The 26,858-nt window shown below is 41.0% G+C and overlaps 1 protein-coding gene across 5 annotated transcripts in view; it reads right to left on the reverse strand.

The window, feature by feature from the left end:
- KHDRBS3 (KH RNA binding domain containing, signal transduction associated 3) overlaps positions 1-26,858 on the reverse strand; it is a 152,203-nt gene that overhangs the window by 53,447 nt on the left and 71,898 nt on the right. For all 5 annotated transcript variants that reach the window (XR_009740737.1, XM_061438533.1, XM_061438532.1 and 2 more), the window contains 2 exons: positions 21,394-21,540; positions 9,900-10,039 (listed from right to left, as the gene is read on the reverse strand). Coding sequence is in view for 4 of the 5 variants with exons in the window: in XM_061438533.1 (XP_061294517.1) it covers positions 9,900-10,039; positions 21,394-21,540 (287 nt within the window). In the remaining variant the exon portion in view is untranslated. The remainder of the gene's footprint in view (positions 1-9,899; positions 10,040-21,393; positions 21,541-26,858) is intronic.

Consider the following 26,858-nt stretch of genomic DNA (forward strand, 5'->3'; position numbering starts at 1 on the left):
AACCATACAAGCAAACAGTAAACCAGAACTAAGAAGCACATGAAACACGGTCTTGGGATACAAAGGTCGTAAGTCAACTGCTCTCCTGTAAACTGCAATGAATAACTCAAACTTGCTAAGTGGCTAACAGTGATAAGCCATGCAAACAGTATGTTTCCATGATATGATATAATAAAAGTAGCTATCTACCCTGTGGTTTTTGTTCCCCAAACTAATAAGCCTAGGCTAATCTGAAAAATATTAGACAAATCCCAAACAAGGAACATTTTACAAAGAACCTGATTGGTATTCCTCAAAACTGTCAAAATCATTAAAAAAAAAAGAAAAATATATGACTTTCACCTTTAGGGAACTTGTGTTATCCATTTTTCAAGCATTGTAAGTTAGATATATATATATATATATATATATGTTTAAGTACTAGGCCATAAAAATTGGTGCAGTAAAATTGGTGGTCAAGAATGAGGACGCTGGATTCAGATCTGAATGTGATTCCTGACTGTGGTTATACAACTCTGCCCTCCAGTTAACATTCAAATTCATCAAGGGTCTGAACTTCCCAGGACAGTTTCCTCAGCTGTGAGAACTCTTTTCTTGGTGTTATGGGGAAGGAAAAATGGCACAGGGCACACACAGTATTTAGCACATTTCCTACTCAAAACAACTTAAACAAATTTCATGTCTCTGAACTGTATCGACAGACATCATATCTTTAGTCTTACTCATCTTTTTATCTCCATTATATATCTAAAAAAATCTTCAATGTAATTAGAGAATAGTTTCTACTTCTGGTACATCTGACACATGACTACATGTGCTATGTCAGTCATTCCTTGTATAATCAAACTAATTAAGGCTCCTGCTTCTTTATCTCATATCCCATCCCTGTCATCCAAGGCACTATATCAATCACAAAATATTCAATATTTTTGACTGTATAACTTCAGGTCTTTTAAATTGAAAACATAAATTTATATTTAAGAACCTCACAATTCTTTCCCATCGGCATCAACACTGTTAGGTTATGTGCCCACTGGTTATAGGAATTACACTAAAGAACCCGTTACAGAGTTTCAGACGAGTCATTTGATGCATGTAGCTCGGGACCCTTACTACAAAAGACACTTTGAAGATTCGTTTCTATGAGTCTGAAACCCCACAGGAAGGGTGTGAAGCGGAACAGCCTTAGTGCTGTATGAGGCTCTTGGCGAGGGAAGTCTTGACGGAGGCACGGCCAGCATGCACATCCCGCTGCACCGCCGTGCACGCTCACCCAACGCTGCAGATCAAGCTCAGGGCAGAGCTAATTGGCAGGATTGACGACATGGGGTGAGAGCAGAAAACGCATCTGTGAGATGAGATTTAAAATGATAATCAATGGGAACTCGTTTATTTTTTATGTGAAAAGTTGCTTCAAATAGACAGGACTGGGTGCTGCACTGCTCAGAATAGGGATAATAGAAAAGCAGAAACCTAACCCATCTGAGTACACGGTTTCATAAGCTGGCAAATGTGTGTGATTTTAATGCTTCTGTGCATTTGCATTTTTCAGCACAGTGACCTTGATTTCTGGTTTTGCAGGTCAGATATGAAAATAATCGAAACAAGTTTTTTTCCCTGGGAACCATGCTTTGAATGAATACAAAAAGTTATTGATCCATTAGGAACTAATTATTTAGTTTATATGTTAGTAAGAGGTTTTAGGATATAATGAAAAAGCCCGTGCTTTGGGTTCCAACACACTCAGCCTCAAAACTCAGATCTAGTCCTGCCATCACTGGGTTGCTGAGCCTGGGTTTCCCATCCACTGATCCAGTAAATAAGATCCAGCTCTCGTGGAATAGTTGTGAGGGTTACAACTATATCAAGTAAGTGCCCAAGCAAAAACAGGCACTCATTAAGTGGCGATCACTATATGGACTCTGTCCTTAATACTGTGCTTCTGGCTGTGGACCAAAGAGTGAGGAGAGAGACGGCAGAAGGTACAGCTTGCACTAGGTCTCATCTCACACGTTCGGCAGCAGCATGTGTACGGACCTTCTATACATTTAGCAGCAGTAATGCAGTGTGGTAGAATAAGGGTACAAACGTATATCACGGTGTTTGGCTTTTGTTTATATATTTTATGAGAAGCAAAAGTACAGAACAAAACAATGAATTTGGTGAATTAGCTCAAGCCAGCTCCAGCATTATTAGCTAGGTGAGGCCTGGGCCTCAGGAAGAGAAGGGCCTTTAGCTGATCATAGCAGGGGCCTGTGGATCTAGTCAAGGTCTAGCCAGTGTCACAGTAAGAAAAGCGCTCTCTGAGATCCATCCGGGGATCAGCCTTGATGCAGTAATGACCTGAGGGGTGCTTTACTTTCCCATAGAATCCCTGACATGTGTGACAGCTTTTCTTCATCTCTGATGGTGTGTGCTTCTAAGAGTCAAGTATAATCATTGAGATTTTTTTTTTCTTGCCAGAGGTTGAGAAGGGAATGAGAGGTCAGACAGAAGGGAAAGATAAATGCAGCCTGAGGTCTCAATCCCTCAGACTAAACATAAGAAACCGCCAGGGCGAGGGAGACTGATGTTCTGAAGAGAGGACTGGGGCAGCTCTCACCCGGAGCACCTCTGCAGATCCTGACACGTGGGGCTGGGCCCACTTCTCCTCTCACACTTTACTTCAGCACCCACAGCACCCGGGCCTGGTCTCAGGGCAGCATCGATATCAGGAGGTCTAGGCTGGGACTGAGACTGTATGTCCAGCAAGCTCTCAAGTGCTGCTGTGTGTGGCTTGGATCCAGAGCTTACAGACCTGTTATGAAACCTGCTGGCTATCTCTCTTCTTTCCCCTGTGATTCATCTGATAGGGACAGAGTGAACGGACAAAACAAGGGGTTAAACAGTTAATCCCCCTAGGTGATTGTAAGTATCCTCAGAAAAAATATGGGAGACTCCTGTAAGTTAACGATTTCCCAAGAAAGCAGGTTTGCTTAACCACAAAACCAAGCAGGCTTGCTGAGCAACAAAACCATGAAAAAAACATGAGACATGTCCCCAAATTATGAAACAATGGTGGCATGAGCCCCACATCCTGAGCGTGAGCTCAGTAAGCTAGTGATCCTAAGGACATGCTCTCTGCACACATAAACAATAATCTGTGGACCCAGCTTGACCATATAGGGACAAGAAAACTCTCCTGCTCAACTGATGATGGAGGAGAAACTGTAAGTATCTGTGCTGCTGCTGCTAAGTCGCTTCAGTCGTATCCGACTCTGTGCGATCCCATAGACGGCAGCCCACCAGGCTTTAATTTTTAGTGAGGGGCCATTCTGAGTAATCAGAAAAGGAATTATGCCATAGTCTAAGCTTCAATGGGACAGTTAAAAAAATTAAGTAGGATTTGGATTACTGTGTGCTCCATGTTCTGTCCCCATTTCACTGATGAAGAAAACTAGGCTTAGTGAGGGAAGTCCCTTGAGACCACCACTAGGAGGGCCTGGGTGACTCTGATTCTCCTGCAGCCACACTCCAATTCCAGGCATATGGCGCCACTTTCCTGCTTTCAAGCCCTGGCCCCTCTGTGCGGGATGACTTCGCTCTCCTGAGCGTGTCAGTGCTCACGCTCCCCATTTTCATTTCTATTTCACTTCACTCTTCCTCATACCCCTCGTCCTCTTTTCAGCCAGTCTGCCATCACTACTCACTTCTCTGACTTTCCTCTTACTCTCCCTGAACAGCCGGACAATGACTCGGTCACCATCTGTGTAGCTTCACTTCCTGTCACAGAAAGAGCTCAGGAAATGTGTGACATTAAATGACCTAACACCAGAAACTGACTTCACGTTCAAAAAGGAAAAAAATTGATTAAACTTTTGAAAAGCCAGGGTGCTCTGGTGCTGTGACCAGGAGAACCGTGCTCTGTTCCAGGCTGGCATTTACAAGACAAGTTCTAGTTGCAAGTTTTCTCATTGTTTGCCATGTTATTTGCCTCAGTTAGTGTCTTCCCCAAACCTACTAAGGCGATTTTACAGGCTTTTCTCCTGTCTCTCCTTAACCCACTCTAGTATGGCTGTACTAACTCAGAGAGCACGAGGGAGGAAAGGCAGTGCGTGTGAGGACGGAGGGATAGTTCTGGGCTTACGGCAAGACAAGCAGAGAAGCTCATTTCCAGGGGAAGTCCTCCAGCCTCTGCCTGCAGCGAGGAGCACATGTGTCCTGATCACTGCCTGGGTTTCCAGGGCACGGACAGTAGACACAGTTGGAAGGAAGGGGTGAGACAGTTCTGACAGGTCAGGTGGTACAAGGTCCTCAGAAGGCAAATCCAGGAGGGACTCAAACAATTTATATACCATCCCAAATTAACAGGTTTTTTTCCAATTGGAAACTTATAATTTAGTAGAAAAAGAAATAGATCATTTTTCCTATTTCCAGCCTTTCCTTAATAATAAAAAAGGACTTTTTAATATAGATTGGTAGATTAATGTAAATCATATCATATGCTGGTGGAATATTTATGGCCCATATATTAACTATTCAGTTTTCCCAATAACATTTCTCATAACTTCACCTACTGTGGAGAAAAACATATCATTTTCTCTCACTAAAACAATCTTCAGTATCTATGATATTATTCATAATCCATTTTAAAAAGAGAATAGGTACCACGTGAAGGTTAGTGTTGATGTGAAAATGAGGGTGACCATGTCCCGTCTGATCCCATGGTTGAGAAGTTACGTGGTGCCCACTAGTCAACGCGACTGTGGCTAGAATTTATCAGCAGCTGCTGACGTGCCAGCCGTATAAAAACACAGTATCATTAATATCAGTGGGGCATGATCTAATGCTAAGATGACAAATGATCACCATACGCTGACAGTTCACACAGCGTCTGGAAGCTGCAGATCTCTGAGGTGGCCCCATGACAGTTTAAACCCCTCATGGCAGCCTGCGAGTGTGCTGCAGAGTCCTGCACTAGGCACAAAGGCTGGCAAGTGCAGTCTGAGGATCTAACCTGAGACTGCCATCCAAGAAAAGAAGAGAGAAGGAGCAGGCAAAATATGTGAAGAAACCGTAGCTGAAATTTCCCCCATTTGATAAAAGGTCTTGAGTTGATAAGGTAAGCCTCATCTCCTAAGTTGAAACAAACCCACCACATGTAGTACCCAATACTGGAGAATGTGTATTTACTACCTAGAGAGACAGGCTGTATTCACTTTTTTTCCCCTGCTGTCTCTGGTAACAAATGCAAGGAGAGGACACTGCCTGCTACTCCGGGGAAAAGCCAGAGGGGTCAGAGACAAGGCCAGTGGAAAAGGTACACAGAACCAGCCAGATGTTCTGCAGAGTGGAAGGAAGGGAGCATCCTTGAGGGCTCAGATCTGTCTCACCCAGACCATCCAGGCAGCAGCAAAACAAGGGGTAGAAACCCTGCGGAGAAAAACATAAAACTAAACAAAAGTTTGCCTGGGGTGGCGTCAATCCTAATTTCCCTGACACTTCTCTGCTGGGGTCCTTGCAAGGACTGAAGTGACGTATCACAGTCGGCACAGGGTAGACTGGAAAAAAAGCAACTTGCTCATCTCCTAGTAAGAAAGGCGTAAGTTTAGTCCTCTCATCTGAAAACTGAATGAAAAGGTTTTATTAAAGTACATATTACTCCCTATGGCAGGATTTAATTTTAGATCATTTACATCTTTTAGCAGAAATGTATCCTAAAGTGAGAACAGTGGGGAACATGCAAGAAGATTCCAGGAATGACCTGCTCCACTGAGACATTCCCCAGTGGTGCCATCCGAGTGACCAGTCCCAACAGGCGACTCCCACAGTAAATCAGTCACCTGGCAGACAAGAACTACACTAACAATACGTAAACGTCAACACTCCATCAGAAGAGTCTAAGGAATTTGCAAACGTACTGAATTCACTCAACATTTATTTCTGAGTCCTATATGCCATGTATTAGAGACACAAGGTCCTTTAAGGTTCATGTATGGATGTGAGAGTTGGACTGTGAAGAAGGCTGAACACCAAAGAATTGATACTTTTGAACTGTGGTGTTGGAGAAGACTCTTGAGAGTCCCTTGGACTGCAAGGAGATCCAACCAGTCCATTCTGAAGGAGATCAGCCCTGGGATTTCTTTGGAAGGAATGATGCTAAAGCTGAAACTCCAGTACTTTGGCCACCTCATGCAAAGAGTTGACTCATTGGAAAAGACTCTGATGCTGGGAGGGATTGAGGGCAGGAGGAGAAGGGGACGACAGAGGATGAGATGGCTGGATGGCATCACTGACTCGATGGACGTGAGTCTGGGTGAACTCCAGGAGTTGGTGATGGACAGGGAGGCCTGGCGTGCTGCAATTCATGGTGTCACAAAGAGTCGGACACGACTGAGTGACTGAACTGAACTGAACTGAAGGAGTCACCAATGAAAATGTGAACAAGTCAGAAAGGTAAATTCAGTTTGATAAATGCTGTTACATAACCAAGAAGGGTGTGTGGACTGGCTCCTGGGCTACACGGTGGCCCTTTCAAACAAGGAGACGGCAAAGGCTTCTCGGAAAGGTGCCTGGGTGTACTGAGAGCAAGGTGCTGAGGGGCGGGCAGGCGACTGCAGACAGGCCTTCCGGGAAGGAGGAAGGAAGGCCAGGGACACGGAGAGAGACTGGGATGGCCTGTTTGAGGAACAGAAAGGAGACCAGTCTGGCCGGAATGCAGAATGAGAAAGAGGATCAAAGAAAAGTAGATTTATGGATAATTTTAGAGCGAAAATCAAAATGACTTCCAATGACTTCGATGTGGTGAAGATCCACCAAGGAGCTTCCAACAGTCCCAGGACTAAAGTGCGAGGATGCAGTAAGTACATTTGTCTTTCATTTTATGACTGTTTTTAGCCATTTAGACATCATGAATTCTATAACTGTATTTTCCTCAGCTTTGGCCACTAGAAAGGACAAAGCATAATCTGGAGACCAATTTTGCCAACCTTACAAAACAACATGCACCTTTTTGTGTATTAATCAATCTCACTCTTAGGATTTTTGTAATTTTCTACCATAATACTTTCTGTATCAATTAACTTTTATTCTGTTAGATGAATATTAACTTACAGAAAGTTACCATATGATCTGATGAGGAAAAGTAGTAAAAATACAAATTTCTCATCGTAGTTTGTATTAATCGTGCTGTAATTAAAATATAACAAAAGTGACAGAATGAAATGTCTATGGAAAAATGGCAAGGGAAGAATGGGTGGAAGAAAAAAACAAGATTCTGAATGAAAACTGAAGGGGAGGCTCAAAGGGAGAGGCAGGTTTCCAGAATCAGACTGCCCGCATCCCCCTGGGTTCCCTGCCCACTGTCCTCATTCATGAAGTGGTGACGAGCAGAACAGCACCCGCCTCACAGGGCTGTTGGTGAGGCTTAACCTAGTCAAGGTCTGTGATACGCTCAGGAAGTACTGTCGGCAGTGGGCGCACTGTGAGTGCCTGTTGAAGTAAGTTGGCTGCACAGACAAGTAGGATTTGAACAGGTGAGCGGCGGAGAGAGGACTGCAGATGCAGGAACAATGTGAACAAAGGTCTGGAAGCGGGGAGCACACACATCCACCCAGGGGTGGGGCCAGGTGCTCAACACAGGGAACACGGCACAGTAATGAATAAGACCAGTTGGGAGACAGGTCTTAAGAACAGTACAGAAGGGCACTGTATGCCTCTTAGAGGAACACGAATTTAATCCTGTTTAACAAGAGCGTCTGGAAGATGTGGTGCCATGGAGTCACATGGAGGGAGGAAGCAGAGTCCAGAAGTACCCTCATGAAGGGGTTCAGTCAGCACAGCCAGCCACGACTCCATACACTAAACCACAGGCTCTGACCTGTGAACTGAACAGCAATTCTACCCAAGAATATCAACCACCAAGGCAACGGAAAAGCTTAAAATGGTAAGCAATGCATATGTTGTCATCAAGAATATTTTTTTTTTTCATCTGGGTGGATGGAGGGGTTTCTCTAGACATTACACTCCCCAAACAGAAAGTTTCTGCCTCCCTGCCTGTTCCTAAGGTAGCATTTTCTACGTAACCAAAAACACGACAACCAGACAGTACAATGAGAGGTCTGATCTGGGGACAGAGCACCCCCTAGAGCGAGGCCTTGCCCGCGCTCTGTGCTCTCCATCCAAGGGGTAAAATGGGCCTTTGCAGGTGTGAAACTCCAAGCGGGCTCTAAATACAGGCAAGCGCTCCCCTAAGGAAGGCGGGCCAATGGCGCTGAGCAAGACAAGGGGAAGGAGAGAGAGCAGATATGGACTCAAGGCGAGGACTGCCCACAGGCCCAGAAGCTGGCAGGGTCCAGAAAAGGATTCCTGCTACCACCTCCAGGGGGAGAGCTGTCAACACCCAGGCTGTGGCCTCCTTTAGCTGACTGCAGACATCTAGCCTCCAGAGCTGTAACCAATTTCTATTGCTTAAAGCCATCAAATTGGTAGTAACTGACTGCAACAGCCACAGGAAACTAATATAGCAAATATGTAATTTTTTATGATTTCAAGTAAATTATTTAACATTAGGAGAAATGGAAATGAAAGAGATTTACCATTTACTCAACAGCTACATAAATTATTTCATTATATCATCTGCAGCAATCCTATTATTAGCCTGTTTTATAGAGAAAACCCACCTGGTACCATGCCCAGGTCTGTGTTTATTCTACACTGCAATAACACCTGTCTGTAACTGCTCTGACAGTGTGCTGATCCGCAACACCCCCCAGGGAACTGACTTGTTATTCCTCCAAATGCACTTGGTTATATGGAATACGCCTATTTAAAATTATTTGGGGAGGGAGGAGGGAGGAGGGTTCAGGATGGGGAACACATGTATAAAAAAAAAAAAAAAAGATAAAAAGAAAGAAGAAAAAAAAAAGAAAATACTAGAGCCAAAACTAGAATTTAGCCTTCTAACGTCCTGGTCCTGGACTCTAAAAATAAATAAATAAATAAAATAAAATTATTTCATGCAAAACTACCTGAAAAAATACATGTAGTCACTAGTAAAAAAAAGAAAATCTGTGTGACTAATTTCCACGGGGTTCTTTCGAGGGCAAAAATTAAAAAATTAAAAATAATGCTCAAATAGGTTTGAGAGTCATATCTTAATCTACAGTTTGCTTCAACTGACTTGTAATTCATTAAAATATTTTTCATGTTTAAAGGGGTCATGAATCATTAGTTTGAGACAAAAATAAAATTTCAGTGTGCCTGGACGAGATCTGGAGTATCAGATACCACAGAGCAGCTACATGAAATAAAACGAGAACAGGCATGGGGGCATTTACCTGGTACCTGATACTGCTCACCACTGGAGATGTGGCACTGAACTAGCTTGATACCATCTGCACTCAAAAGGAAGCAAGCTTCCATGACGTCCACTTGTGCATCAAAGCTATTGCTTTCATTTTAAAGAATTAAGGGATTAATAACATGAAAGTGATTAAATAAACTTATCATTCATTAGCTAGTAAGTGGTACAGGTCATATTTAAGCCCAGGAATGTGCATGCTCAGTTGTGTCTGACTTTTCGTAACCCCACAGACTTTAGCCCGCCAGGTTCCTATGTTCATGGGAATTTTCCAATGTTTCTATGCTTCCCAATTTTTCCTATGTTCATGGGATTTTTTCCATTGGAGTGGGTTGCCATTTCCTCCATCTGGGGATCTTCCTGATCCAGGGATTTAAACACAAGAATACTGCAGTCCAAGTGAATACTCTTAATATGATACCATATTGCCTGAAAGCATTCCCACAGGCTTTGTACCAACACGCTGGTAGACCTGCTTACCTGTTAGTAAAGAAAACAGGAAAACTGTTGCCATGACACCACATTCTAACAACAAGGCAAGTCAATTAATCACACCTACCTGGTTATTGCTGGGGTTGGTACACCTCTTGTACGTAAGGTAGGTTTCCCTCGAACCACTGGGACATCGGCATTTTCGGAACCACCATTCAAATATGTTAATTCCTGGAGCTGTGCCTGCCTGATTTCATCATTATAGTCCTACACAAAAAAACAGAAGAGAGCAAAGCATTTATGACAAGAAGCAAACAATTTTTAATAGAAAAAGTATATGAAAAATAGTTTAAAAAGATAAAATAAGATTTGAGTCTGTTGCAATGAAAATATATGAATGAATTGTTGTAAAGAGAAAAACCCAAACAGTATTTTTCCCCTAAACTAAAATTTTCTATGGTCAGCCGTAACTCCTTCTCTTGGGCATACTCTCCCAGTGAAATATTTATAATAAAATTAAAATATCATGTAACTGATATATGGATATTACTATTTACAACTCAGTCAACTTGTAGTTACTAAGCATAAATGATGTGCCAACTAACACAACCCAGGGGAGCACACATGGTTCCTGCAGCCAAGGACTCAGTCTGACAGGGAAAGGGGGAAGACAAAGAGGCAACACGGCAGCTTTACTGAAACTAAGAAGGGCATGCACACAGTTTCTTTGTACGTATTCATTTGGATATTGTTCAAGTCACAAAATTCGGCATTTCCAAAACTGAATACATCATCTTATTCTTGAAAACCTGCTCTTACATTATTTTCAAAATATTCAACTCAGAAACTTTGGGAGTTATCCTTGATTTCTCTCCTTTCCTTAATAATATCCCCAACTCCATTCAATAATTGTCAAGAAAGATATGTAATAAACATAAGTGTGGTCTGTTTTACAATCAAAAGAAAGTTCAGGTATATATGATCAAAAAGGAAGGCCATCTAACTCAACCATGGACAGTTAAGAGTAGATTCTCTACAAGAAATGTCATCTAAGAGTGAGTGAACCAGTTACCAGAAGGGAGGCTGAAAAGTATTCTAGACAGAGGGAAAAGTATATTTTAAAATCCAGAGTAAAAGTGTGTCCAGGGAACTGAAATAAGTGCTATATGGCTAAACTACAAGAGACAGTCTGGAGTGGAAGAGTGGTCTTCAAAGTGAAAAGGAAAGCAGAAACCAAATCGAGTAAAGATTTAAGTCTTTTTAAATATAACATCAAATGTCTGGAAATTATGGTACTAAAAATTATTTAATTTAAGAAAAGGAGGTTTATATTTTGAAAATGCTATGAACAACTATGTGCCCACAAGTTAGATAACTTAGATGACACGGACAAATTCCAAGAAAGACACACACCATCAAAACTGACGGAGAAGAAATAGAAAATACGAACAGTTAGTAACAAGTAAAAACGCTAAATTAGTACTAAAAAAAATTTTTAAAGTCCTGCAAAGAAAAGCCTAAGTCTGTGGGGCTTCACTGGAGAACTCCACAAACAATTAAAAAAGAATTAATGTGATCCTTCACAAACTTCCAAAAACTAAAAAGGAGGAGACATGTCCTCACTGATTCTATGAAGTAAGTATTGTTGCCCTGATACCAAAACCAAAGATATTACAAGAAATCTGCAAAAGAGTGTTCTTAGGAATATAGATGCAGCGGCTCTTGAAAAAGTGTTAAGAAGTCAAACCCACTAGCATGAACAATAGAAAAGGAAACACACACACAAGGACCGAGCAGAACTTACACCAGGACTGCAAGCTGGCTTTAACCCATGTGAAACTCAATTAACATAATACCATAATGATAGAATAAAGGACAAAAATCACTTAGTACTTTTAATATACCAAGAAAAAATTTGACTGAAGAATCCAACATACTTTCATTATAGAAATACCCAACAAACTAAGAAAACCCATAGCTAATACCATATTTAATGGTAAAAGACTGAAAGTGTCAGCCTAAGTCCAGGAACAAGACAGGATATATACTTCTGCCACTTTTGATTAATGGTATTCAGATTGGAAGAGAAGAAACACAATAATTTCTGTTTACAGATGGCATAATCCTATATACAGAAAAACACAAAGAATCCACAAAAACATTAGAGCCAATAAAAGAGTTTAGCATAGTTGCAGGATACAAGATTAATATACAAAAATCAGTTGTATTTCTTTATAGTAACAATGAGCATTGTAAGAATAAAAAAAAAAGATTCCATTTAGAGTAGCATCAAAAAGAATAGCATACTTAGAAGTAAATTAACAAAATAAAGGTAAGATCTGTATACTGAAAAGTACAAAGTAATATTGGAATACATTTTAAAAACTCTAAGCAAAAGGAAAGATACCTCATATTCATGGATAGGAGGACTCAACATTGTTTTTATGACAATAACTCCCCCCACCCCCCCCGCAACATACACAAATGATCTACAGACTCAAGGAAATCCCTATTAAAATTCCAGCTGGCCTCTTGCAGCAATAGACAAGCTGATCCTAAAATTTACATGGAAATCCAAAGAATCTAGGATAGCCAGAACTATCTAAAGGAAGAACAAAGTTGGAGGACTGTATGCTCTGATTTCAAAAACTCCAGTAAAGCTATAGTAATCGAAACAGTATGATACTGACTTAAATAATACAGAAAGATCAATGAAATAAAACTGAGAGCAAAGATATCAAGTACAGTCAATTGATTCTCCAATAGTCTCCAACAAATGGTGCCACAACAACTGAATATCTACATCAAAAAAATCAAGTGGGCCCTGTATTTTTGCCACAAAAACTACAAATGTTCTAATTTAGATTATGTTGATGCTTGTAGCACTATGGAATATACTAAAAACCACTGAATCATATATTTTATATGAGTAGATTTTATGCTGTGATTTATATCTCAAAAAAGATAATAAAAGGGGTGGAGGAACTCACTGGAGGCAGAAACATTAGGTGGAAGTAGTTAAGTAATCCCAGGATGTGGTAAAGATGACCTGGAGTAGGGAGGGACATGGCAGGAAGGGTGGGAAGAGGTTTAGACATGGAGTTATTTATAATGCTTAATTTTATTAGATATGGTAATATATTAGATCTTTTGTGCAGGTTGAGTCTGCAATAGTCTATAGTATATAAAAATTGAGATATTCTATAGCAATCAGATAGAGGAAATGAAAACTTAGAAGTCAAAGAGAGGGATACAGAAGTGGGCAAGGAAGAGTTACACAGGCCCCACACATTACAGAGTAGGGTGTGTCATCAAGGCTGGCCCATGGTAGGCTCTTGGCAGAGAACCTCTGAATCTGTCGTGGGTTCTGCCTATTAAGACTGCTTCCATGTGCCTGAGGCCTGAGGTCAGGCTGTACCGACTTGGCCAGATAAATCTGTCTCAGGAACATGACCAATGGGGAATGTCTGTTGTGGCTCAGAAAGGGGGATTCTGGTGCTGGCCTCTGAGCATCTGTCAGGGGCACTGCATGTCTTTGGAACTGATCTGCAATGAAAACCCTGGACACAAGGTTCAGGGGAGCCTCCTTGGTTCAAACGAACAGTCCAGTGTCGTCACATAGGGTTGCTGGGAGAGTCAACGAGTCCTGCGTAAGTCCACTGGGAAGGGACAGCAGGAAGCCTGGGCCTGGTTTTCCCAGCTGGCTCATTTTCTCTTTGCTGAGTGCTCCTAAAGAACAGCTGAGCTCGCAGGTGGCTGTGGGGACCTCTCACGAGAATCCATCTGTAGACAGCATCGGCAGCAGGCAGGGCTGTGTGGGAACCATCACAGAGCGAGAGAAGGGCTGAAGACACCGCTCTGAACACCAACATGCAGAAGGGAGCGGACCTCACAAAGACGACAGGAAGGTGTGGCGAGAACCGGAGAGGGACAGGTAGGTGATCACGCTACAAAAGTCACAGCAAGTCAGTGTTGCATTCACATCAATAATAAGCCAGGCTCTGACTCTGTGGGATTCACTAACTACAGAGGCAGTACTGACTTCATAATCATTTTGGTGAACAGTGAGTGAGCTAGAATTCATTCAGGTAGAATGAAGAATGAATGGGAACAAGTCTCAGATACAGTAAAGGAGCCAGCTTCTCCCAGTTGTTTGCTACAAAGAGGAAGAGAGAAGGACTACAGTCTGAAGAAGGAAGGAAGGATTTGATGACAGAAGAAATAAAGCAAATCTGAGTATGAATAAAAGACTCAGATGAGACAGTATCCTGAATTATTTCAAATTAAAATATAAAATGCTGAAGCTGAAGCTCCAATACTCTGGCCACCTGATGCGAAGAGCTGACTCACTAGAAAAGACCCTGATGCTGGGAAAGAGTGAAGCCAGGAGGAGGAGGGGACGGCAGAGGATGAGATGGTTGGATGGCATCACCAACTCAATGGACATGAGTTTGAGCAAGTTCTGGGAGATGATGAAGGACAGGGAACCCTGGCGTGTCCATGGGGTCACAAAGAGTTGGACATGACTGAGTGACTAAAAAACAAATGCTCTCTTCCTTACTTTTCAAAAGTAGAGTGCAAAAAACAACTTGTAGGAGAAAGCACTGTGAAGTAAGAAAAATAATATGGACACCAATCAAAAATGAAGCTGACATCATAACCAGCTAACACCTGCAGAGTAAGAGGAAGAAAGGTAAATGAAGAAAAATCCAAGTCGTCACCGTTAGCAGGGGGGCTAAGGCCTGAATCTAGGTTTTACTGTAATACAGGTTCTCTAACCTATCTGGGGTATCATGACCTCAGAAGTCATGTGAATCTATAGTTATTTCAACTTCTTTAAAATAAGCCTATTGACATGTTCCTTGCCATTTTACTAAAAATGTGTGATTAATAAATTATTTGTAAAGCACATTCTAAATAAAATGTGCTATGTAAATGCTAAGTATTGGCCCTATTGAGAAGTGTTAGAAAGCAGGACACAAAATTTTATGTGCTTAAAAACAGATTCAGGGAAAAAGAACATAACTGAGGCCCCATTAGAAACACATTAAAAATTAAAAAAAAAAATAAGCAAAAGCTTTGCTCTAAGTAAAGTTAGGTAATTTACAATGGTGCCACAAAAAGTTGAATTAAAAGCTTATTTTAAACATCATCTGTGTGAAAGTAAATTTTAAAGTAGATAATGTAGTTAGGAGGGAAAACAAACAAAAAAATGGAATCTAAGTCAATCACATCTGAGGTTTAGCCTGAATTTAACCAACTGCAGAGCAGCTATGTAATTTTCGACAACTTCTTTAGACACGATGTAATTGTTTCTTCTGATGTCACACAAGACACTAGTTACAATTTTATTGGTCTTTGAAATAATGTTTTTAAATCAGTAGAGAAACCAAGTCATAGGTGGCACCTTACAGACTAAATTATTTTTACAATTTTACATTTTAAACTAGTCATTACTAAATTATCACTTTAACTCCCCATCTGAAAAGTGAAACTATCGTAACACTAACACCAACACTGTCATCAATTGTGAAGAGCAGAAAATGGATTAGAATTCTAATTAAATATGTGTAAATGGGATTTCTCTAGCCAATAAATTTAGAATCTATTTAAATGTGTTACCCTGGAGAATCAGAAAAAGTTTTTCAATAAAATCATTAAAAGTAATTTATTAAAAATTCAGTGGGTTCTTTGCCAGAAATGTACTCTTCAGATATGTTTGCCAAAATATGCTAATATTTATGTTCAAGGTTAATCCTGGGATCGGTGTTTGAATAATAATCTGTAAGAAATAAATGTTCATTATTTGAAGACTAATTAAATAGATTCTAAAACATGCATATAAAATATTATGCAGACATTAAAAAGAATGAAGCAAAACCGCATATGCTTATGTGGACAAAGGTACAAAACAACCCATTAAAAACAAAGGTTACAAGCGAGCACGGGACTTGCAGGGTAACTGAGGAATTTATCAAAGCTCTTCCATAAAAAGCAACAATAAAAGCTGACTGAATAGTTAAAAACAATTTTAGGACTCTGGAAACTTATTGAAGGGATACAATAAATGGAAAATAAAATAAATCTGTTTGTGAAAAACTGCTAAGTCTCAGGTAAGAACGGGGGGAGCCTGTGGTGATTTTGTCTGAGGATGCTTCCATCCCTCCTCCCAGCCCAGATGACGCGTGAGTTCCACTAGGATGGTAAACCACAAGAACCAGAAGGAGGCGGTTCACTCAGCTGCAAAGCACGAACAAAAACGCTTCACGTCCAGCAGCACTGCCAATATCAGCAGCAACTGGGAGTGAATGACTAGAGAAGACCAGTCAGCAAGTCTAATCATCAGGTTTGGGCTGGCGAGAGCAACAAACAGAAAGATTGGCAGATTAGCCAGAAGTTTACCAGCCATGGGGAGCTTTGATAGCTCTCTGCCTGACAGTGTGTGTCCACGCAAAGGGGATACAAGGACTCCTGGCAGAAAGTAAAAGCCGGGGCAGACAGGAACCTGACTGTACTCCCCAGTGACAGCCAGTTCCATCAGCAGAGGGTGAAAGCCCTACAGACACAGGTTTTGAGCACAACCTCTGACAACTCACTGGTCGATCTCTCAGCAATGCTAACCCAGAGAAAACTCCTAGAAGGCCAGGCTTAAGAATAACATTGAGAAAAAAAAAAATTAACAAAACTTTAGACCGTGAAGGAGACAGACTGCAGTTTCAGTCCAATTAAATTATTAAAGAAAAGAAAAGAAAAAACCTGCAACAACAACCCTCTGGGAAAAAATGAATCGGAATCAGACTCATTGCAAAACATTACCTAAAACATAGTGTTCTCACCAATAACCTAAGAGATGTGTAAACAAAGGAAAATGTCACCCATGGCCAGGGCAGGAAGAAACTTCCCAGGAGAGGACCCAAATCTGGACTAGCAAAAAAAGATTTTTAAAAACCCCAAATAACTATAACCTCAGATATGCAGATGACACCGCCCTTATGGCAGAAAGTGAAGAGGAACTCAAAAGCCTCTTGATGAAAGTAAAAAAAGAGAGTGAAAAAGTTGGCTTAAAGCTCAACATTCAGAAAACGAAGATCATGGCATCTGGTCCCATCACTTCATGGGAAATAGATGGGGAAACAGTGTCAGATTTTATTTTTGGGGGCTCCAAAATCACTGCAGATAGTGACTGCAGCCATGAAATTAAAAGACACTTACTTCTTGGAAGGAAAGTTATGACCAACCTAAATAGCATTTTCAAAAGCTGAGACATTACTTTGCCAAAAAAGGTCCGTCTAGTCAAGGCTATGGTTTTTCCAGTGGTCATGTATGGATGTGAGAGTTGGACTGTGGCGAAAGCTGAGTGCTGAAGAATTGATGCTTTTGAACTGTGGTGTTGAAGAAGACTCTTGAGAGTCCCTTGGACTGCAAGGAGATCCAACCAGTCCATTCTAAAAGAGATCAGTCCTGGGTGTTCTTTGGAAGGAATTATGCTAAAGCTAAAACTCCAATACTTTGGCCACCTCATGCGAAGAGTTGACTCATTGGAAAAGACTCTGATGCTGGGAGGGATTGGGGGCAGGAGGAGAAGGGGATGACAGAGGATGAGATGGCTGGATGGCATCATCAACTCGATGGACATGAGTTTGAGTGAACTCTGGGAGTTGTGATGGACAGGGAGGCCTGGCATGCTGCGATTCACAGGGTCGCAAAGAGTCAGATACAACTGAGCGACTGAACTGAACTGAAAGTTACTTAGAGGAGTTCATCAGAAGATTTGAGATGGCACAAGAATGAATCAGTGAACTTGGAGGTAAGTCAACTAAAAGTGTTCACTCTGAAAAACAGAGAAAAGCAGACGAAGGAAAATGAGTCTGAGATATCTCTGGGGCACCATCGAATGTACCAACATACACATAATGGGAATCCAGAGGTTGAGGGGGTAAGGGAGGAAGAGTAAGGTGGGAAAAAAATCTAAAGGAACAATGGCTGAAAACTACCCACGTCTGAAGAAAGACATAAACCCACATATCCACAAAAGCTTAATGAACAAGAAAGATAAACACGTACACCAAAGCCAAATTGTTGAAAATCAAAGAGAAAGTCTGAGTAGCAGCAAGAGAAAAACAACAGATCATGTACAGAACAAAATAATTAATGATTCTTTCCATCAAAAATAGTGGAGGTTATAAAAGAGATGAATGGTCTTTTACTACCTAACCACCAATCAAAAAATATATACAGGTATAATTCAGAGATATTGTGGGTTTGGTTCCAGACCACTGCAATAAAGCAAATATTGCAATAAAGAAAGTCATACAAAATTTTTAGCTTCTCAATGCCTAGAAAAGTTATGTCTAACACTATACTATAGTCTATTAGCATGCAATAGCACTGTGTCTAAAAAAAAATGTACCTACCCTAATTAAAAAATATTTTATTGCTAAAAACTGCTAATCATTATTTGAGCCTTCAGTGAGTCCCAGAAGTAATAGTAGTAATAGAGATCACTGATCACACATCACCATAACAAACACAAAATTAATTTTTTTAAAAGTTTGAGATACTGTAAGAATTACCAAAATGTGACAGAGACATGAAGTAAATAAATGTTATTGGATAAATGATGCCAACAGACTTGCCTGACACAGGGTTGTCACAAACCTTTAATTTGTAAAAAACATAGTATCTCTGAGGCATAGTAAAATGAAGTGCAATAAAAAAAAGTATGCTTGTAAACTAAACTTTAGGATATCGGTGAAATAAAGACATTTTGAGAAAAAAAGAACAATTTTACTAGCAGACCTATGTTACAAAAAAGACTAAAGGAAGTCCTTCAGGCTGAAAAGAAGCAACATCATATCATATGGCAATTATATCTGTATAAAGAAATGAACAGCACCAAAAGTAATAAATGTGTGTGTTACTGTCTATATAAATACTGTACTACAAACCAATATCACCCACAATTATAGATGTAAAAATCCTTAAACTATTAATAAGCCAAACCCAGCAACATATAAAAAGGACTATATATCAAGTTGGTTAAATCCTAAAACCAAGTAGGATTTAACCATGGACTGCACGGTTGGCTTGACATCTGAAAATCAACTATGCAATACACTAGGATTAACAGAATAAAGGAGAAAAAACACATGATCATCTCAATGGACAGAAAAAAAACATCTGGCACAATCCAATACCCATTTGTGATAAAACAAAAACAAAACCAAAAAAGCTCTTAACAACTAGAAATAGAACTTCAACATGATAAAGGGTTGCAATAAAAAAGACCCTACAGCTAATATCACACTTACTAGTAAAAGACTGAAAACAAGAAAAAGATTTCTATCTTCACGTCTATTCAACAAAGCATTGAAAAAGTTCTAGTTAGTGCAATAAAGAAGACAATAAGATTAATAAAAAATGAAAGGCATCAGATAGGAAAGGAAGTAAAGCTTCTTTATTCACAGATCACATGTCCTTGTGGGCATCCACACTCTCAATCAGTGTGGGCATCCACACTCTGAAACTAGCACACACATCTAGCAAGGTCAAATAAGATCGGCTCCATTTTTATACACCAGCAACCATCTGAAAATGAAATTTAGAAAAACAGTTCCATTCACAGTGACATCAAGAAGTATATAATACTTACAAATTTAACAAAAGAAATGCAAGACTTGGATTCTGAAAACTATAATAAAACACAGCTGAGAAAAAATTGTAAGTATCTTTTAAAAAACAGAGAGACATTTCAAGTTCATGGACAGAAGATATAATACTGTTAAGATGGAAATTATCCCCAAGTGATCTTCAGGTTCTATTGTATCAAAACCCTAAGAAAAAAAATTTTTTTTGGTAGAAATCCACAAGCTAAATGTAAAAGAAACATAAAAGTGCAAAGCAGCCAGAAAAGACAAAACAACTGAAAAAGGAGAACACAGTTGCAGAACTTACACAACCTGGATTTCAAAATCTGCTCTAAGGCTGAAGTAATTAAGAGCATGGTCCAGGCATAAGGACAGGTATATTAATCAACTGAACAGAACTGAGAATCCTGAAATAAATTCATACATTTATATGCAGTTAATTTTCAATACTGGTGCCGAGAATCCAACAGAATTGTCTTTTTAGTATATGGTGCTGGGACTACTGGATACCTACACAGAAAAAGATAAATTTAGATGCTAAATCTAATGCCATACACAAAAATTAACTTTGAACGGATCACAGACTTAAATCAGAGAGTTAATACCATAAAATGTTAAGAAGAAAACACAACAGAAATTCTTTGTAACTTTGCGTTAGGCAAAAGAGTCTTCTGGCCTGCTAAGGTTCAAGGGGAAAGAAGTTGGAACCTATGCCTTGGTGGAAGAGTGGAAAGAGACAGGGCGGAGGTCTGCCGCTGCCGCCTCTGGAAACAGAGTCTCTCCTGCTTGGCTAAGCCGGCACCCCCCAGTCCACACTGAATGACCAGGAAGGGAATAAACCCCTCCTTCCTCTTGTCAGAGTTGCAATTTTAAAGTCATTTATATCAGTATCTGATTCTAACCTGTCTCTCCCATTACATAAGCCCCATAAGGGCAGGGGCTATGTCATTTATTGGTTTACACGTGTCTATCAAATAGAAAGCACTCAAAAACTTTGTTTTTAAACTAAATGAATAATAGGATCATCTTAACTGGCTTGACGGAACCAATAAAAAGTTAACTATATTAAGTTCCCAAATTAAAGTACTTAATTCAATCTTATGCCCTGGTTCTTCCAAGGCAGTCATGATTTATAACATGCTTTCCTATAAATATGACAGTTTCCTCACAGATAATGTAATCATGACACAGGCTGCAGTATGCAAGTCAATCTACTGCATCTGCTGAGCACAATCTGACCCCAGACAGCTGTTGGCGGAGGCGACAGTTTCTCTACAGTAAACTGTCTGAAGAGGTTCGATTTCTATTTTTTTTTAATCTAGACAGGTCCAAGTTTTTGTTTTTTAAATCTAGAACATGCAAATTATACAGAAGGCCTGCATTAACCTTGTAGTGGAAACAAGGATATATTCTCTTTAAAATTCTCAGCAACATCAAGGTGTCTGAAGAGCATTAAAAGACCACCCACTGTTAACAAAACATAAACGTCTGCACAGCACCCTTCCTCTCTGTGCTCGTCTGCTCGTGTCCATCACCCTAATCACGCTACAAAAAAATCGTCTGCATCCATCCCTTCCCTAAACCACACAGCCTCGAGGCCGGGGCTGCACTCATCTCGCACCAGCTCCAAGCACAGTGCCCAGCTCGTGGCCGGCACCAACGAGCTCATGCTCCATAGCAATGAACCTGTGAGGTGACTTCAGTGTCACAAAAAGGCTTAGGACCTGCGACCCAAAACACACACCACTGACTGCTCTTCACCATTCTTGCTGGGTCACCCGAGCTGTATTGCCTCATCTCTTTCAAGATCCCTAGCCTCAAAGAAAAAGAAGGAATAATGCCAAGTAGTTCACAGGGACACTTTAGCAGATCAAGCACTATGCAAATAACAATTACTGATAAGAATTATCCAGGATTTTAAACAAAGGGAGGACTTTCAAGTACCAATTAATTATCAAGAAACACTGTACTAACTGGAATGAGGAACTTTTTGATTTCTTCCAGAGCATGTCCCATCCGGGCATAGGCTTCTGCTGGGGGTGCAAAAACTTCAATGAGAACGTGGAGATCATCATTGAGATGGAAGTACTTTGCTTCTCCACTTTTCCTCAACTCTTCTTCCTGAAGAAAGAAAACTCATGTTTAAAAGGGTGTCATTGTAAGAAAAGAAAATAAAAACTACCAAGTTTATTTCACACATGGTGGTCCTAAAGATTCACTCAGCAGCAAATACCACCCGAGGAAGTACATTTAAAACATATACATGATTCTGGCATTCCCAGGGCCTTTATGGAGACTCCACAGGCTTCCTGCTGCATGGGAGGAAGCCTCAAGTCCTGCCTCTGGCCCAGTAGTCCTCCTGCTGTCTAGCCAAGGCCACGCATGCCGGCTGACTCTCTTCACCGCCCCAACTCCCAGGCCTTGCTGGCTCACCCCGCCCAGGCACCACAGAGAACTCCTCTGTGCTCCTCTTGACTCTCTTCACCAACCCCCATACCCCCGCCCCGGCCTTGCTGGCTCACTCCCGCCCCAGGCACCGCAGAGAACTCTTCTGTGTTCTTCAAACTGGCCACACAACCAGGCCTGTGTCTGAGCTGGTTACGCTGTGCGTTTACCGCTAATATCTAAAATACTTTACTGTTGGTCCATTTTCTAATCTCTCCCACTTAAAGTGGTTGCCATGGAGCAGAACCCATGGTTGTCTTGTTTTACTGCATGCTTCTTTGTCTAGAAAAGCGCTTGGTAGATAGTAGATGCTTAATGAATATTTCTGAATGAGTAGGTAAATATTATTCATTTTTATGTTCATTTGCTCATTCATATATTATTTCAAAAAATATTTCCACATGCCAAACCCTACACTCATCTGAGAAGAAAACTGTGAATAAAATAAACGAAAAATTTTTTATGATTTTATTTAATTATGAGAAACATTAAAAAAAATTTGGTTGATACAATGAAATTCAGGGTAAGAAAATAGGTGGGGGGGTGGGGCACTCAGATCATAAAGGACTCATATCACTAACTTTGCTTCGTGAGCTTTTTCAACAAGCCTTCATTAGAGCAACAATTACAGAATCAGATTCTTCTAACAGTCTTTGTTCTCAACATTAAGATCAGACAGACACAGAAAGATTAGTAGGAACCTACAACCGGAGAGATTTCCAAAAGGCAGGAATCCCTGCAAGCCGCTCCAAAAAACCTACCCTGTAAGAGAGAGAGCCCAGGGATTCCTGGCACACCACCTGCTGGTCCTGGCATTAACCAAGAGGCCAAAGAGGCACACACAACCTGGATCTAAGGCTCCAACTTTTGTTAGTTAACTAATTTGAATTCTCATGAAGAAATGCAATCAAAATACAGAGCATGAAAAGGGCAGGGGACCTGGAGCCAGACAGACCTGAATTTTAGCCATGCTGGTCAACATGGGTGTGAGTCTGAACAGATCATATGTAATCCAACACTTAATTTGCAAAATCAACTTGGTGTCAGGGCTTCCCTCATAGCTCAGCTGGTAAATCATTTGCCTGCAATGCAGGAGACCTGGGTTCGATTCCTGGGTCAGGAAGATGCCCTGGAAAAGGAATGGCAACCCACTCCAGTATTCTTGCCTGAAGAATCCCATGGACAGAGGAGCCTGACAGGCTACAGTCCATGGGGTCACAAAAGTCAGACACGACTTAGCAACTAAACCACCACCACTAAACCACTGTATGTATATGAATACCCTGGTGCTCAGACGGTAAAGTGTCTGCCTGCAATGCAGGAGACCCAGGTTTGATCCCTGGTTCGGGAAGATCCCCTGCAGAAGGGAATGGCAACCCACTCCTGCTTTCTTGCCTGGGACATCCCTTAGACAGAGGAGCCTGGCAGGCTACAGTCCACGGGGTCACAGAGTCAGACATGACTGAGAAACTCTGGCGATGTACATGAGTGCAGGCCCGCTGAGATGACTAAAAAGGCCGCTTGGGTAAAGGCTGGCAGAGGAGATGGTGCACACAGTGCCCAGGACGCTGCCTTGCATGCGGCAGGTACTCGGGAAACGCTAGTTTCCTTCACATTTATGGAAAGTGGACCAGAGAATGAAAGAAAAGAAAAAAATTATTTGAAGGGAGAGCAAATATAAGCTACCTATGCATTTCCTTCAAAATCTGTCAAGTGTGAAAAGGACTGTTCTTTATGCCACTGGCAGACTAGTTCTTGTCCCAATCAGAATATTGTCGTTATTTGATCTGACACTCTGACTTTCAAAGTTGAGGTCTTAAAAACTGGATTCTGTGCCCGGTAGTTCATCTTTGAAAACATGAACTACTGAAGTAAACATTTCTTATCTTTTTCTAATAATGGCACCAAGCTAATGCTTTTAATGAGATTATAATTGTTGATTCAGAGGCAAACATTTTAATTTCTTTTACAAACTGAAGCTGGAACTGGGAGGCTTTCTGATCATAACCACAGCTGTCCTACAACTCCACAGAGTGAGCAGTTATTACTGGGTTTCTTCTTGGGTTAATGATGAGAGGCAATACTCCGTTTGGGGAAGAACACAGACTTTATTGAGTTCTGCATTGAAACCCCAAATCCAACAACTGGTCAGGCTATTTTATCTTTATCTTGAAGAGGTGATTTTAAAATGAATAATAATAATGTAGTACCTACTGCTCAAAGGGTTGTTATAGTAATAAAGTAGCCATCATAATAGTCATTAGGAGTTATTAGTAATAAAGGTGTTAGAGTCATTCAAAAGACATCAGAAGTCTTTAGAATTATGCTTAGCATAAAACAAGCACTCAAATGATAAATATAGTAATGATAACTATTATAACATAATGATAGTATTAATTATTGTATTATCCTATAACATAGATGATGTGGACAAAACATTCAGCATGTCTGGCACAAACTGAAGGCTCAAGAGACCATAGCATTTTAGTGATTATTATGCTACATAACCAGTTGATACGTGTCAGTAATGAATCCTACAATTTTATCAATAGAGCAAGTACAAGAAGAAAATGAATTATGTTCACATTAGAACTTTAATGATGAACACTATGAAAATCTAAAAGGATGAGATTGTAATACTAGGGAATGGAAATGTCTTTAGAAATAAACATTATTAATGGAGGACTTCTGTAAAGTAAAAATCAATAAAAAGGATAAACTGAAGTTAGGCAGTGAGGATCTGACTGCTACCTGGCAGATGGGACACATCTGTCACTGAAACAATCACTGTGGTTACTGTCAGGGAGACGCTTCTGAAGGTGTAAGCCATGGACCACGTGGCACAGTATGATGGGCGAGAAGGAGACGAGGTGGGCAGGGTAGGGTGAAATGGGCTCTTTCTACTGCATTGAAGAGTTCAAAGACGGAAATGGCAGACTCAGGACTTGACATGATCAGTTCAAGGCCCAAAGAGCAGAAGTATCCCAGAAAGTTTCCCTGCTGTGGTCACAGGCTGCTGGAGCCAACAGACCAGGCAGAGTTTGGGCATGTATAGCTGAATGACCAGCAGACTGCCAGCCATCCCTATGGGGGACTAAGGACAGTGTCTGGAGGACCACGAAACCCTGAGAGCTGGATGGGCAACATCTGGAAGGATTCGAGTAACTCTGAGTACAAACACTAAGTCCCACTGAGCCTTCCACACTGGCAAAAGCCTGTCTCAAACAGCCAAGGAAGCTGCTTAAAAGGAGATGACAATTCTCATGCTTTCCTTCTACTACCCTTTATCACCTCCTGGCCCAAGATTGGATCCCCGCCCACCCCGGGGATGCAGAAAATAACAGAGCTGAGCTAAATCTAGAGGAGAAGGTTGCATGAGGACAGCAGCTGTAGGACTCCTGGTGTGTGTGTACTAAACATTTACTCCCAGCCTTTTCAACAAGGATCTGGGACCTTTTACTATAATAAGCGTACGCTGAAAAGGAGAAATACTCATACAGTTTGAGGATGAACAGACTCGATTCTGAGCAAATGCTGCTCTGCTGAAGGCCACCAATGAGACTGGGGTTTATGGGATCAAGAGATAAAGTGCTTCTGGTGCTGGTCCCCTATCAGTGGGCTCAGTAGACTACGCTACGTCCTCAGCTCCCAGGTGCCTTGATGAGATGTAAACTATCAGCATGTGAAGAATCCCCATACTGACCCACTGACTGATGTATTCAAGGACACAGAAAGGAGATTTGTGAAGGGGTGATACCTGGTCTGGGAAAGAGGCCCAAGTGTGTAGTAACCGGGAGTCCCACGCGATGCAGAGCATGGCCTCTGTGACCAGGTAGCCCAAGGGACCCACTGCAACAGATGTCAAAGCACCTCACTCCCAGCCCCCTCAGTGCTACTCATGAACGTGACTGCACCACATGGACTGCCCTCAAAAAGGATTCCTGGCTCCTGTCACTGCTGCCTGTCTAACATGCCAGTAGCAGAGAACAATCACCAGCCCTTAAAATGGCCGCAAGATCTGGGAGGACCACCGAGCGTGGTTAGTGAGCTGACACGGTTTAGGATGCCTCTGATTATACCCAGCCAGGCACTTGCTCTTTGGACGTACAATGGCTGAGGACTTGCCTCCCCTGCTTCCTTCTTCCTGTAAAACCATCTGTGGACTCCCTGATCACTGGCACAGAACACTGCTTCTCAACAAGGAAGGCCCTTAATAACAAATAAGCAGCACAAAGTTGATGGGTTTCACTGGTCATATCATGGACTTCATTACCAGATGGCCTTCCTGAAAACTTAAGTAAGACATCAGCATAGATGGGATACTTCCCAGTAAGACACACACAGTTTCTGACCAACTGACCCATATATGGTTCCATGTTCTCCTCCTGCCAGAACAGGTGAGTCAGGGAATCAGAGGAACATCTTTTGTCGACAGTGATGCTCGTGAGCAGTTCAGCTGACCTAGCGTGCATCAGAATCCCTTAAACACCTATTGAAAGTTCATTTTGAGGTTCTACCGAAACAGGCTGGGGCATGGGACTCTATTTTTAAACAGTATCTCATACAACTGTGATATGTAGCCATGTTTTAATAAAGTAATATAAACTCCACTAATAAACCTGGATAATAGATTTAGGTTCTCTGAATCTCACTTTTCTGACATAAAATAAGAAAAATATTATGTATCTGTCATCATTTTTCCAAGGATAACATGCAATAATAATAATACATGTAAGATGGTGCACAGAGTACCTGACTCACAGTGGCTTTTAAATAAACAAATGGTGGCTTTTTTTTTAATTATAAAAGCTATTGTTTAGACGGACTTTTTTGTAAGGAGGCTGAATTTTGTTTAAACATGCTTTTTATCTGACACAATAATTGTTCAACATTTCATGGAAAGTGATCACTGAAGGCGGATTTCATTCTCAATAATATAAATCTTTTAATAATGAGAGAACAACAAAGTAATAATAGGACAACATAAGTGATAC

The sequence above is a fragment of the Bos javanicus genome, chromosome 14 (assembly GCF_032452875.1).
Source record: "Bos javanicus breed banteng chromosome 14, ARS-OSU_banteng_1.0, whole genome shotgun sequence".
Lineage (NCBI taxonomy): Eukaryota > Metazoa > Chordata > Mammalia > Artiodactyla > Bovidae > Bos > Bos javanicus.